Below are 15,576 nucleotides of genomic sequence, written 5' to 3' on the forward strand. Positions count from 1 at the left end.
GTGTGTGTGTGTGTGTGTGTGTGTGTGTGTGTGTGTGTGTGTGTGTGAATTTGGGTTATATGATAGTAGGTTTTTGTATAACTTTTTCATTTTGGTTGATCTACCTCAGCAATTACTTTCATCTCCCCATCCCCTGTCTCCCTTCCTACCCAAGTCATTCCATCCTCAGTGTTTTCCTTCTGCACTATCCTTCCTCCCTTAAGACACTCCCTGGGTCAGTATTCTGGCTTCATGTGTATTCCATGATAAACAAACAGAACTAAAGTTTTCAAAATAGAATTTCAATCCAGACAGAGGATTTTTGATTCATACACACATGTGTACATGCATACACACACACACACACACACACACACACACACACACACACATTAAACTCATTTTCTAGTAATATTAGCAGTTTATTTAGATATAGAAAATTTAAATAGATGCATTTGCATTTATGAGATACTGTGGATTGCTGGTTCACATTTCTCAATCTGTAATCTCAGAAGAACTCTAAGAACTGCAATCTGTGGTATATATATATAATTGATTCGATTACTGCATTCTCCATATAGTCGTTGGAAGTGTACTATTGGATTATTATAAGAACTGCTTATAGCATCATAACAAATAAAAGAGACAATGCTAGAAAGTTGAAAATGTAACCAAGATATAATACACGTTGAGAATTCTTTACTGATCTGTGAATGATTATACTAATTGGCCTAACCAATAAATAGGTTTACAATAAAGTGATCAATTTACTCTACACTATTTTAAATACGTTGTTTCATTGAATGTAAAAATAGCATTGAACTATTTAAGTACTGTTACTTAAGTTCATTTCAAATTATAATAGATGTCTAAATTTTACCTGATTTATTTTCTGTGTAGTGCCACCAAATATGGACAATGCAATGGGGACAGAGGAAATCACCATCGTCAAAGGCAGTTCTACTTCTATGACGTGCTTTACAGATGGAACCCCAACTCCTAGTGTGTCCTGGCTCAGAGATGGCCAGCCTCTGCTGCTTGATGCTCACCTGACCATCGGCACTCAAGGGATGGTGCTTCAGCTCATCAAGACAGAAACTGAGGATTCTGGGAGATACACCTGCAGTGCCTCAAATGAAGCTGGAGAAGTCAGCAAGCATTTTGTCCTGAAAGTTCTAGGTACGTAGTCATTCTGATAAGTACAGAGTACTTGAGAATTCAGGGATAATCAAGACTTGAATAATGAGTATAATTCTTAGAATCATTCTTTACCAGACAAACTTTAATGAATTTCCATTTCTGCTCTATAATTCACCTAAATTCATCTAAACATGTTAAACTTGAATTGTAGGTTTTCTCTACAATTGGAAAGATATATATTTAAAAAAAAAAAAACTCCTATGCCTAAGATATTATTCATCGAAAAAGCATAATCTCCTATTTTTATCAGACCTTTTCATGGGCATGAGTTTGTGTGTGTGCACATACATGTGTGTGTGCACATGTGTGTGCACATGTGGATGGAGGCACCGTGTATCCATGCAGAGACCAGGAGTTATTGCCTTTGATTGTTCCCCACTCTTTTTCTCAGGCAGCATCTTTCTCTGGACCTAGAGTCTCGATGGCCATCTTGCCTCAGGGGCCCCTGACTCTTGCCTCCCGAGAGTTATAATTCCAGGTGGCCGCCATGCCTACACAGGTTTTACATAGGTTCTGGGCCAGAGCTTCACCTACTGACCTCTCTGGCCAGGCCCTAATAGATGATTTTTTTTTAACTTTTTCTAAGAATTTAAAACACATTTGAATGGAAGTTGGATAAAGGAAGATAATGTTTATACCATTATCCCAAACAATCTTAGATTATCTAATTTTAAGATTACGGTCAAAACAGTCACTTTGAGTAGAAGTTCCTATTACTCTTAGGTACATTGAAAGTAAATATTTTAAGTTTATAGTTCAACAACATTTTACCAGCAAAAACGAGCATAAAGACAAATTTTTCTCTGTAACAAACATCTTGACAGTGGACCAAAAAAAAAAAAAAAAAGGATAAATGAAATTACCTATTATGATAGTAAAGACTTTTTGAGGTTTTCCTCTCACTATGCTGTTGGGGAACTGCCATACTCTTTTCACAGAACAGATATGCCCCCTACTGAGAAGAGCAAAAAAAATATTTTTTTGGCAGGAATCTTGGTTATAAAGGCCTCACATATGTTTTCAGGGTGCTCTGTAATCTTTCTCAGAACACCTATTAAAATTCAATTATTTATGTTACTTTAAAAGTTGTCTCTATCCCCAGTTAAGTTTTATGAGGGCGAGTGCGGCACTCATCTTACTTACTGCTGGGGCCTAGTGCTCAGTATGATGTGTGACACACCAGGAATTCCTGGTGTGTGTTTGTTGGGTTGAACTGAAACCAAACTACGTGCTTCTGAGCTGTGCTAATGGGAGTTTTATCCGTAGAGGGAGGAAGAACAATATTCTAGTAAACCAAATGAGAAGTTCTTTCTGGTGTATCTGAGTCCTCAAATCGGAAGAAAGGTGGGGGCAGAAGAAGTTTTTTTTCTAGGCTATTTAGACACATATAAAACAACACAAAACTGGGAATTGTATAAATGAGATGAGCAGGCTACAAATCCCTACCCATTAGTTTATCAGCATGAATAACAATGGATGAAATAATATGACATAGCTCTTCATCGCTTACATATTAAATATTAATTGTTGTATGCACATTATGTGCTGGGCATGTTTCCCTATGCCAATTGGGAAGGCCTACTATGTAATCATTGAATTTCAGGCAATTGAATTATCATCCAATGGAAAAGATTTGAATTCAGCCCCTAGTTCCTACATATGGAGTAGGAGACAAAGAAACTGAAGACCTAATGTTTTGCTCTTGTTGTTGTTGTGTTGTTGTTGTATTGGTGTGATGAAGGTAGAGTGGCTAACATAACAATCTGTAGGGCAGTGAGTTCCAAAGTAGATCTTCCCTTAAATCCATCTGAGCCTGGAATGGTGGGCTGTAGGAGAGAGGGTGAGTTGAAGATTTTTGCCTGCTTAACCTGTAGGTGATAGATCCTAATTGTGAGTTTGTACTCATGGAAACTGAGCATGAGTGGGTGAAATGAGGCCAGGTGAGGAGAAGGGCCTTCTGTACAGAGCCTTGACAGAACTCCAGGGGTATTAGACTCATTAAAAGTCAAGAATAATGCTAAGTTATCTCCAGATGCCTCTTCTGAAAAAAAAAATCCCTCTGGTGAGAATGAAGAACGGATTGAAGAAGATGTTGTGTACATCGAGGCCTGAAAACACAAGAGCCTGGTCTGCATGTGACAGTGGAGAGAGAATCCAGAAGCAGAAACATAGACAGACACATTATTGCAGCAAATAAAGGAAAGACCAGCAATGCTGCTGCTGGGGTGAGGTACAAAGGCAGCCCTCCAGGATGACGAGTTTATAGGATAATGCTTCCAGGAAACAGAAAGATGAGAAGTGTCTCACCATGTGCTGAAAACTAATCCCATTAAGCTCTGAAAAGCTTTTCTCGTGGAACCACTATTCAGCTTGCAAACGTCTCCATTTGGGGAACAGCTACAGTCAACTCTCTGCCAGTGGTGGGAGGTGTCAGGATTGATTAGTGGCTTTGCAAAAGTACCGAGTGGCTAGAACACAGAAAGCGAGAGAGAGCATCCAACACTGTGAAACTCTGAGCGGAGCAGGGCCCAGGATGTCATGACAAATTGTGAAGTTTTCACAGCATTGCACTTCTCAGCCCTCCTAAGAGGAGCTTCTTCTTGCAGTAGAAGGTGATTAATGCAGAGAAGCACACCATGCAGAGAAGCAGAGACCTTGCAGTTGTTAGGTCTAAATGGGACAGCTATATCACATCCTTCCCAAAACCTTCAGGCATCATCACAGAAGAGGGGTCCGACAGACTGGAGGAGCCAGAGGCAGGGAACATCTGCAGAAAAACAGTATTTGCTGGACTGTGTGCAAGGCCATTGCACACATGATCTTACAACGTTTGTGGCCTTATGCATAAGACCTGCACAAGATCAAGCCTGACAAAATCCAGCAATGGGTAGGGGAGAGACTCAAGAAGTTCCAACTCCTGGCTGAGGTGCTATTGGCAACTAATGGCTGATGGGGAAAAGAAAGTCAGTGTTCTTCGGGGACGCGGCCCCTGGGGGTCTACCAGTGCTGCAGTAGACTGCCTTTAACCTGTGCACAGAGAGGCAGATTCTGAGTGGGTGCAGCTCAGCAAGGCACATGAAATTGGGAGTTCAATGATGCAGTGTGGGCACAGAAGAAATTAGAGGGGAGGGAATAGGGCTCATTGAATCAAAACGCATTATATGCTTGTAAAAAATTCTCGAACTAAATAAATTAAATAAAATCCAAATGTGTGTGTGTGTGTGAGTTAATCCTGAAAGAACGGTCCGGTTTTATCCTCTAGAAATGAGAAGTTGTTACAAGGTGTAGTGAGCACAACATAATAACAATTTTCTTTGACTTGTAAAGAGCAGTCTGGCTGTAAAGAGAAAAGTCAACAATGGATTCTGAGAGCAGTGTGCTCTTAGGAACTGTGGTATTGGTTGTTACAAACAATGTGAATGTGGTCACACATCCCGGACCAGGGTTGTCATTTTTCAGGCCAGCATGAGCACAACAGCTTCCTTAATTCATTCTTCATTCTGTCACTAGAATGAGTTTTCAGAATTACGTCTGAGCCTAATATTTCTTGCTTAAGATTTTTTTCTGGCTTTTAACAAGATCTGAACTTGTTTCTGTGATGCAGAGGTGAACCCAGGGCCTTGAGCATGCTAGGCAAGCCCTCTGTCCCTGAGTGACAGCCTCGGTCCTAAGAACATGTGCTTTTCTCATTTAGTGAGATGTTGGGAGAGTGACCGTTGTTGCCCTGACTGGCCAGTTTGGATGTTGGCTCTTCTCTTGATGCTCGTGTCATGGTCAGTCAGTGATCTTGCAAATCCCCCTTAACCTCCAGCAGAACTCAGCCCTGACTAGAGCAGGACAAAGAGAAAAAGTCTATGGCCAAGGAGTTGGCTCTCTGTAGACTTTCTTAAAAGCTCCACATAAAGCTCAGACTTCACTGGTCAACAGTACCACATACTGTTCCATCTAACACGTGCTGAATCGGTTAAGAGATATAATTTTTACCCCTTCACAAACCCTTATGAAACTGGGGTTACTTAGAAGCGATTAAGAGTTAACTAATACTGTGTAGATAAGTGGGACGTCTATGTCATGTCACCTCCCCACAGGCTTATAAAATCATGGAAGAGTTATTAAAAGATCATACAAGCCAGAGGGTGGAGATAGCTGGGGCGAACATTGGGTTCTGGACCATTTCAAGCACGTGGCAGCTGTGGCTGCCTGCACAAGATAATGCCAGTCAACATGGATAGAGGAAAGTCTTGTGAGCTCCTCCTGTAACGGAGGAGCTATTGACAGGTGATGGCTTCAGGGGGAAGCCAAAGTCAGTTTTCTTCAGGGTCATGGTCCCTGATGGAATAATCATGTTCCAATGGATGTCCCCACACCCATGTATGGGCACTATTGATTGGACTCAGTGGAATATATATAAATAAAAGAAAGGGAATGAAGTTAGAAGGAAAAGGGGAAGAGGCCCTGAAGGAGCGGGAAGGGGGGTGGTCAAATTCAATCAAAATATATTTCATGCATGTAAGAAACTTGCAAAGAATAAATGTAAAATGTTATATTAAAAACAAAGGTCACAAGAGCTGCACAGGGCAGTTAAGACATAGTTTTACAATGATAATAGTAATGGTGATGATGGTGATGGTGGTGATGAAAAGGATGAGCAGGAGATACATACAAGAAGAAAGGAAGATGCTCTGGCTTTATGAACAGTATCGTGGCTCACATTATAGTGATGGAAATATAAATTTTATGTTTTTTATAAATAATTGCAAATTATTTCAGCTTAGTTCTGGGTTTTGAATATGGAGTTCATGAGGAGGAGACTCAAGGATAAACTTTAATTTCCAGACTATGTGACTAAATTATTAGTAGATCCATCACACAAGTGCAAGAGATATTGGAAAAGAAACCAAAAACGTGGTCTGAGTGTCAGCTCAATTTGGAGTGTTTTTATGAAACATAGAAATGGAGCTGTTTGGTTGATAATGGTATTTATTATTTTAGTGCTCAAAACTGGGATTTAGACAGTAAATACAAATTTTTGAAGGCTCAAAGTTGAGGTAATTCCCCATCTTCCCTGAGTATAACACATGTAGGGCAAATACAAAGTGAAATCGTTGGCCTTCAGCTAACATAGGTAAGAACTGGAGACCAGAGGTTGAAGCAGCAGGAACCATGCTGCTCTTGCTGCTGCCCTAAGCTAGGGACCATAATTTTGAGAGTGAAGAGATACCTAATGAATCTTTCTGTCTGCATGACTGGCATGTAGCAAATAATAAATAAGAATAAATAATGAAAAATCGATTGTAGTTTAATGAAGAGCCAAATTAATGCTTTCACCTCTTACAACCAACCTATTCGGTGTTTAAAGGAAGTAGAGAGTTACAAAACAGGATTTGGTTTCTATAAGGAAGCTTCCTATCACTCATAGAACCTTGATGATACGTAACCAAGCTCAGGCAATGGGTGGTGTGAACTGTGAGAAGCATTAAAGGACACGGCCATTTGAAGTCTAATTTGAAGTCTTGGTCTCATGTGAGTATGTTAAAGGAGATAATGTTACAAGCTTTAGAGATAGAATTTTGTTTAATTCAGTTAGCCATGTGGAGCCATTATAATCTTTCAATTGGGAAACCATATTTCAGACTTATAAGGCATGTAAAATATATATTTAACAGTCATATGTCAGATGGGCTGAAGTGGACCTCTGGCATAATGCTTAAGACACACAAACTTTCTACTTGGAGACGAGAGAGAGAGAGAGAGAGGGGGGGGATAGATTTGCTGTGTTGTCTTTTACTAAATAGGAAAACGAGAGTTAACAAAAGTTTTAAAAGGAAATTCCAGATGCTGAGACTCATAGCCAAACTTTGGGCAGAGTGTAGGGAATCTTATGAAAGAAGGAGGAGATGAAAAACCTGGAGAGGACAGGAGCTCCAGAAGGAGAACAACAGAACCAAAATATCTGTGCCCAGGGTCTCTTCTGAGACCCTTGGTCCAACCAAGGACCATTCATGGATATTACCTAGAACCCCTGCACAGATCAGTGTCCAAGTGGGTTCCCGAGTAATGGGAACAGGGGCTGTCTCTGATATAAACTCAGTGACTCGCTCTTTGATCACTTCTCCCTGATGGGGGAGGGAGAGGTTGAGCAGCCTTACCAGTCCACAGAAGAAGACAATGCAGCCAGCCTTGAAGAGACCTGATAAGCTAGGGTAAGAGGAAGGGGAGGACCTCCCCTATCAGTGGACTAGGGGAGGGCAGGGGAGAAGAGGAAAGAAGGGTGGGATTGGGAGGGGATGACAGAGGGGCTACAGCTGGGATACAAAGTGAATAAATTGTAATAAATAAAAAATAAATTAATTTTTTTAAAAAGTAAATTCCAGCAATAATGTAAAATGTTACAATAGAAGTTGTAGTGGCTGCTTCTTTTTGCAAAGCATTTAATTTAAAATAAAACATAGGTAAGTTTAAAAGAAATGTGGAACATCCAGTTATGCTATGTGGTGTCCTATGACTCTTGTCCTCTTTTTGAGGTTTTGTCCAGTTCTCCTGAGCTAACAACCCTTGTGCTCAGTTCAGACTCAGTCAGACATCAGATGCGGTTTTATGAGTCAGATTCTAAACTATGTTCCTTGTTTAAAACAAAAACAAAGACAAAAGCCCTCAGCTCACTGTTGGAGCTGTCCAACATCCACTTTGACTCCCTTCTGACCCCATAGCCTATAGCCTGAACTACAAATTTTTCCCCGAAAATTTTCACTGCTCACTGTAAGAAAATTCCATTTTAAAAGGATTAAATTTAGAAGTAGTTGAGCCAAGGATCATTAATGTTCCTTCCCAGTGTTTAGATTCTTTAACTTTCTCTGGAGGAAGGTAATTTTAGAAGTATAAATAGTAAAAGAGAAAGCTACTCCTGTCTAGACATAACAAATGTGTTCTGTGCAGAAATCACTATCCCCAGTGTTTTGAACTCTTGCCAGTGAGAGGAACTAAGACCATCTAGGAATGATCATTTTAGTCTCTATATTCTAAATGTGTTATGTGATAGGAATGTAAATTTGAGTTGGATTTTTCTTTTCAAGCTTTTAAAATCAGATCAGTTTAAAGAAAGTGATCTGAAATATGAACATGTTTTATATATGTGTATATACACACACATATATATGTATACACATATATATGTGATATATTGTTGTAAATATTTTTCATGTTAATAATAAAACCAAACTTTATATTACAAAGATTCTTCATCATTGCCCTGATGCCCTCATTTATAAAACAAGTTTCTTTTTCTGTTGTCTGTTTCCATTTCATTAGAACCACCTCACATCAATGGATCTGAAGGACCTGGAGAGGTGTCCGTAATTGTGAATAACCCACTTGAACTGTCCTGCATTGCTTCTGGAATCCCTGTCCCAAAAGTTTCCTGGATGAAAGATGGCCGGCCCTTTCCACAGACAGATCAAGTACAGACTCTAGAAGGAGGAGCCATTCTTCGAGTGTCCAGGGCTCAAGTGAGTGTCACCATTCACACAATTATTTTATCTATTTTAGCTTCTTATTCCCTAATAAATAAATAAATAAATAAATAAATAAATAAATAAATAAATAAATGCTATTGCATAATTATATCTGTGCATCTGAATACATCACTAGTATCTACATTATTATCTACCTCTATTTACAAATGGTAGATTGCCTCTTTGATATCTATGACTAGGGAAATAAGTGGGAGAAAGATGTAGAATCTAACATGGCATTTCAAATGAAGCAAGATACCCTCTCATTATCTTAAGTGTGTTTTCAAAACTCCATGTGTTAACATGTTTCCTAAAGCTCTCACTTTTTCCTATGTAGTTCTTGACTACGTAGCAGAAAGCATTCCAACTTATAATGTGTGAGATTTCAGAGAGCACTTTTGATTCCCAAAAAGAATTAGCTAACATGGAAAGCTGGAAAAACAGTGTTAGGCAAGGACCTTTCAGTGAAATTGGGTGGTTATTCTGGCTTATGTTTAAAGGAATTGATCTGAAATATGAACATATTAAACATAAGTCTGGGATATATGTAAATATTTTCCCTTAATAATAAAGGCAAACATTATATTACACAATTCTTCCTCAGTGCCTTAATGTCCTCATTTGTAGACTTTAGAAAAAAATAACAGCAGTACTAAGAATGATGAGAATAATAATATTAATAATTAATAACATAAGTTGAATATTCTTGGGGTCCAAAAGATGATGGGGCATGATATATTGGTGTTGGTTGCCGTAGGAGTATGTTATGTAACAACAAAAATTAGATAAAAGAATTAAAATCTTGTTACTGCTACTGTTATAATCCTCATTCTCTATGACCTAGAACAACAAGATTTATCTTGAAAGACATGCAGGTTAATTCACAGTAAGTAAGTAATGGAGCCAGCAGACCTCAGGACAGCTCACAGTCAGTGTCGTGGTGCACATGTCTTCTCCTCTTTTCTTTCCAGACATAGCAGGAACCCAGAATGGTCAGCTTAAGCTTTCAAACTATACACTGAATTAAAAACCCTTCAAGAACTTTCCCTCCCTCTCAAGGAAATAAAATTTCATGCACGATACCACCAGATGTGAACAAAGCCAACCACAGGAAACAGCAGCGAGATGGAAAATGAAACATGCCCAAGGCTCAAGCTTGCCCCTGCTTCTGCTGCTCATGTTGTGTTACTGTGGCATTGCATGCACACCTATCACAGTATTTACGACTGTCCGACCGTTGTCTTTTGATGTATTGCTCAGCTATATGCATTATGCCTGGCATATAATGGCTGCTTAGCAAATTCTGAATTGAATGGTATAGACATTGGTTTCCTGAATTATCTCCCATTGTAAACTAAAGAGATCCCACCCTATAATCAAATACATCTATCCAGCTTTGTCACTGTACTTTCTTCTCCCGAAGCACAGAGAATGTCAGTAGCTCTCCAAAGTCAAAGAACGGCTACTTAATTATCACTTTTCAAACTTATCAGCAGAGCACATATAAAACTGTAACTATAAGTAATGACTCTGGTATGCAGAAGGAAACAAGTTGTTAGGAAATATTTCCTGGTGGAAGTAAAATGTGAGTAGTTGCCAATGATGCTTCAAGTTTGGCAAACTGAAGACAAATGAAGGCAATTTCATCAATCTGGAATGAACAAGGGTTGACAGAGAAAAATTAGAGGGTTTTTTAAAAATTCAATTTACATCTCTGCCATAGGCTCCTCTCTTCTCTCCTCCTAGCCAAATCCCCCCTTCCTTATTCCCCAGAATAGGGGAGCCCCCCCTACCCATAAATCCCAGCTCATCTATTCACATGAGGACTGAGTTTGTCTTTTTCCCCTGTGCTCTGGTAAGGCAGTCCCATCAGGGGGAAGTGATCAAAACAGCAGGCAACATAGTCCATGTCAGAGATGTCCCATACTCCCCTAACTACTGATCCCACAAGGAGCCTAAGCTGCCCATCGGCTACATATATGTAGAGGACCCAGGTTGGTGCTTCAGACTCCACAGGCCCTTCTGGGCCCTGGTTAATTGTTGGCCTTCTGGTAGAACTTTTGTCACCTCTCACTCATGAGGGGAAATAGAAAAGATGGTGGTAGTGGCTGAAGAGTGAGTTAGAGGTTTGAAAGAGATGATGAGGAAATCAAATGTCATCCTCTAGTAAAGGATCAGTGTGTGCGCGCGCACACATGCACACAGTGTGTCTGTGTGTGTGTGATATATGCATGGGAGTGTACAGAGCATGCGGAGGCCAGAGCAAGATGTTCAGTGTGCCCCTCTCACTCTGTCCACCTTATTGTTTTGATACGGTCTCTGTTGCTGAGCTAGAAGCTTGCTTTTTGGCTAGGGTGGCTGACCACAGAGATCTCATGATCCCCGTAGCTCATCTCCCCAGTGATGAGGTTACAGGCACATGTGGCCATGTGTGTCTCTTTAAATAGCTGCTGGGCATCTGAACCTGGGCCCTCATGCTTTCATAGCTTTCATAGCTCTTCCCCACTGAACTGTCTCCCCCAGACCTCCATTTTCTAATTCTTAATCAAAGGCTTATGTGGACATTTGTCTACAGTGTTTTTAAACGTTTTTCAAACACTCTAGTCTTAAATCTTTTAAGGGAATTTGTGCAGCCTAACAAAAATCTTTTCATAACCTGTAAAGTCAATTTTGAATATATGAATTTTTTTAAATACCAATATTCTGAAAATATTCAAGTAGTAAAATAAATGAGATGGCTTTCTTACTTTTATAAAACGTTTTTGTTAATAGTAGGGTCACCTGTTTACCAGGATAATGTCTCCAGACATGGTGTTGGTATAATGTCAAACATACAGATGAGGATTTTTAAGCAAGTGGCTTGGGTTTCAGTCAAACAAGTTCTGCTGTCAAACAATGTTCTGTCACCATATATCTCAAACACAGAGTCGTGATGTGGTATGAGTTTGCTTGGTTTAGTAATCTGGTGCTCTGTTTATCAGCTGCTTTTATAAATATACTACATTTTCTTCAGAAAGAATGTAAGTCAAGCTTATGGTCTACAACTTGAACCTGTGAACATTATTTCTTCAAATTAAATATTGATCATCTGAGCTAACATATTTGATATTAGACCTTTTATAAACATGCATAGCTATGTATTTGTATATGCCTTTTTGATATCCTTATAACAATTTCTAAAGCTCCTTTAAATATAGTTTTATACATAACAGAGATGTCAACCAATGCGCACTATCAAAACACTAACCACAGTGATAAAGTTTGCTTTATCTGTGGCACTGCCTCATGCTATTTTGCCTTATATGGTAGCCTTATTAGTTCTAATGCATTCTTATTTCCATCAACAAAGTAGTAACACTCACTGTACACTTTGTTTGTTTGGGTTTTGTAGGTGGAGGATACAGGAAGATATACCTGTCTGGCATCCAGTCCTGCAGGAGATGCTGATAAAGAATATTTAGTGAGAGTACATGGTAAATTTGGTGATTTATGTTTGATCTAACCTGGTTAGAAACCATAGTAGAGATGATCTTGACATTTCACAAAACATCATATGTCTATAAATTGATGAATATATATTTTTACAAAATTTATTGTTACAATTAATAACTTATGTGCTATCTGGGATGTAGTTCAGTGGAGTTTTGAGTTACTGTCTTGTTTTCACACAATTCAAACTTGTTGATTTAAAAATAATGGAACATAAACTATAAGAATGAAAAGAATAAAAATAATCCTTAGTCTTACCACACAAGAATACAATGTTTTTTTCTTCATGTCAACATTTTACTGAAGAAAATGTGATCATAATTAGACACAGTAGCATACATCTCTAGTCCCAGCTTCAAGAGAAGCTGAGGAAGGAAGATTGCTTAAACCTAGAGTTTGCCATTGGCTAGGGAAACAGGATGATCCTAAATATCAAAAAAGTGATAATAAAGAACACAGAACTTAATTTGCTTTATGACTCACCTAATGGTGTGATGAATATTTTTATGTTAACAAATATATTTTATAGCATCATTTTTAAGATTGCATGTTGCTCTATATCTTACTCCCTGTTTGGGGATCTTTAGGCAGTTTCTGCCTTTTTATCTACATTGAGAATACATTAGCCTATTCCCTTTATTTTAAATTTTTCTGTAGTATAATTATTTGCACATGCAGGCATATACATATTATATACTCTTAAAGATTTTGCAAATAACTGCCTTGTTACTTTTCATAAAGTTTGTATTAACTAAGTCCTTTTGAATATTATTTTATATAAAAATTAAAATCACTCTTCATAGTAGGGTTGTTTGAAAACTTAAAAGATTTTTTTTTTTTTTTTTTTTTTTTTTTTACCAAACCAATATAGATTCAGTCTGGAACTGAAGTATCCTGGATTTCCCTACTCAAAATTTAGACCTACCTAAGTAAACCCAAAACTATGAGTTATTGAGAAATATGTCTGCATGTCAAGAAGAATAGACAGGGTTCTTCATATTACGAGGGCATCTCCTGATTTTATAATTTTTTAATAGTCAGGGGAAAATATTTTCCAGTGTGGATGCTGACTGAAGCAACCATGTGCTTGCATTTCCTTATCACCTGCCAAATGGTGATGGTGATGTGCTTATTATTATTCATGTCTCTGTTAGTAAGATTTAATTATTTAACTAATGAGAAATTGCTGAATAATAAAGGTCCAATTTGTTAATTATATGCAGCATAAATTAAATGACTAACAGTTGAAGTTCATGCTTTTATCATACGGTAAACTTAACCATTGTTGGACACAGATAGGTCATTCGCATTCCATTTATCAAATGCGCTTGATACGGTGTTCTCATGTTTAGTGCCTCCTAACATCGCTGGAATGGATGAATCGCAGGACTTCACTGTGTTAAGAAACAGACAGGTGACTTTGGAATGCAAATCAGATGCAGTGCCCCCACCTGTGATCATGTGGCTCAAAAATGGGGAGCAGTTACAGGTAAACATTCCACTTACTTCCACAGACTAATTTTTAAAAGACAAAAGCAGCTGGGGAGTCTTTGAGAAGTAGTCAAAGCAGCTCCTAGCTGCTCCCACTGCGCAGGCAGTCACAGGGGCCTTTGGTCAACTGGCTTCCCTATGTAGCCTTTGCTTAGTAGTTGATTTAAGCTAATATTCAATTAGCTTATTAGCAGATATTCAAACTCATGAGTCTAGAAAGTGACACGTTGTTGTGTCTCCTGAAGCCTATAGATTGAAGTCCAAAATTGAAACTCTCAGCTGTCATAAGCCAAAAGAGTAGGAACCATCAAGAGCACAAAAGAACTGGTGTAACACGTCTCCAGGACGAAGCTGTTACTGAGTTTCCCTGGTTGGAGTTTGGCCTCAGGAGCAGCCTGACACAGCTCTAATATCCCTACAGACAGGTTTTTGATATCAGAACCCCAAAGAATAGCCAAAGTTTCTCCCAACATTCCCTGTGCTTGGGTGACAACTAACTGCTGACATAGCATCAACGCAAGATCCTCACCAGCCATTTCCAGCCAAATGAAAGCTGACTTTGAAGGCTTTGATTACCCTAATTCTGGTAGTTCCTGGCTTCTAGAAAAATATTCCTAAAAGCGACTGGGAAAGGCTTGATTTGAATCATCTGCTCTGCCCTTCTTGTTTGTAACATTGGAGGCGCTGTCCCCTTGACTTAACCTGCATCACTCAGACAGTCGAAGGGACCTTAGCTAATACATAAGCAAACTTTGCTGAATGGAAGCTCTGTGGTTCATTCCGGTTATTTTTGCTGTCAAAAAATCGCATCTGGAGTCTGGAAAGATTACACAGTGGTTAAGAGTGCTTGCTGCTGCCTCTGAGAACCCAAGTTCAGTTCCTAGCCACTCATGCTGGGTACCTCACAGCCAACTCCAACTCAAGCTGCAGAGATCCAGCACCCCTTCTGACCTCTACAAGCACCCTCAAACACATGCACACAAATCTCTCTCTCTCTCTCTCTTTCTCTCTCTCTCTCTCACCCACACACACACACCTTTAAAATAAATAAGATAACACTTTATTTATATTTCGCTGACATTTTGATGATAGGTTTTACTTTTTGAATCCAGGCAACACCTCGAGTAAGAATCCTATCTGGAGGAAGATACTTACAAATTAATAATGCAGACCTTGGAGACACAGCCAATTATACCTGCGTGGCCAGTAACATCGCAGGAAAGACGAAAAGAGAATTTCTCCTCACTGTAAATGGTAAGGCCAATTACTGTTTCACCATTTGAAATTTTCTCCAAGGGTGTTAGAAGAGACGATAATGTTTTTCAAGAACATATTAAATAAATCTTTGTGGTCATGTTATTTACTTGCAAAAGCAACATATAGGACTGCTTTCAGACCTATGTAACAAATTAATTCAGCTCCGAAATATAGATCTAGAGATATATTACACCATCATAGAGAAATACAACACACACAGACACTCACACACAAGTGTACATATATATCCCGCAATCACCCAGCACACACACACACACACACACACACACACACACACACACACACGAACACACAGAGTCATCAGCAGGTCCAGATAGTCTGCAGTCATCCAGCTAAGATGAAACCAGCACACTACATCTATGCATGACAAACAGCCCATCATTTAGTTCACCTTGCTTGGTGGTGGCTCGCTATCATACTGTACATATGCACAGTGTTGCGAGTTTCTTAAACTCTGCCATACTACTGTAATTTTCTTAAATGTGCATATCTGGATGCCAAAACTTGCCAAAATTCAGGAAGATATGTAGATTTCCATCCTTAACAGTCCCTTTGGATTTTAACCCAGAAATTTTACAACACACTGGATGACCTGCACGACTAATATCTCTAATACTAAAATTAAAGT

General features: G+C 38.9%; 1 protein-coding gene across 1 annotated transcript in view; it reads left to right on the forward strand.

Annotated features, from left to right (window-relative positions):
• Hmcn1 (hemicentin 1) overlaps window positions 1–15,576 on the forward strand; it is a 354,052-nt gene that overhangs the window by 272,507 nt on the left and 65,969 nt on the right. Inside the window, exons 34-38 of the mRNA XM_055624399.1 lie at window positions 880–1,158; window positions 8,488–8,684; window positions 12,082–12,163; window positions 13,532–13,668; window positions 14,783–14,924. Coding sequence (XP_055480374.1) covers window positions 880–1,158; window positions 8,488–8,684; window positions 12,082–12,163; window positions 13,532–13,668; window positions 14,783–14,924 — 837 coding nt within the window. The remainder of the gene's footprint in view (window positions 1–879; window positions 1,159–8,487; window positions 8,685–12,081; window positions 12,164–13,531; window positions 13,669–14,782; window positions 14,925–15,576) is intronic.

The sequence above is a fragment of the Psammomys obesus genome, unplaced genomic scaffold (assembly GCF_907164565.1).
Source record: "Psammomys obesus unplaced genomic scaffold, mPsaObe1.curated_primary_1811, whole genome shotgun sequence".
In the NCBI taxonomy this organism is placed as follows: Eukaryota; Metazoa; Chordata; class Mammalia; order Rodentia; family Muridae; genus Psammomys; species Psammomys obesus.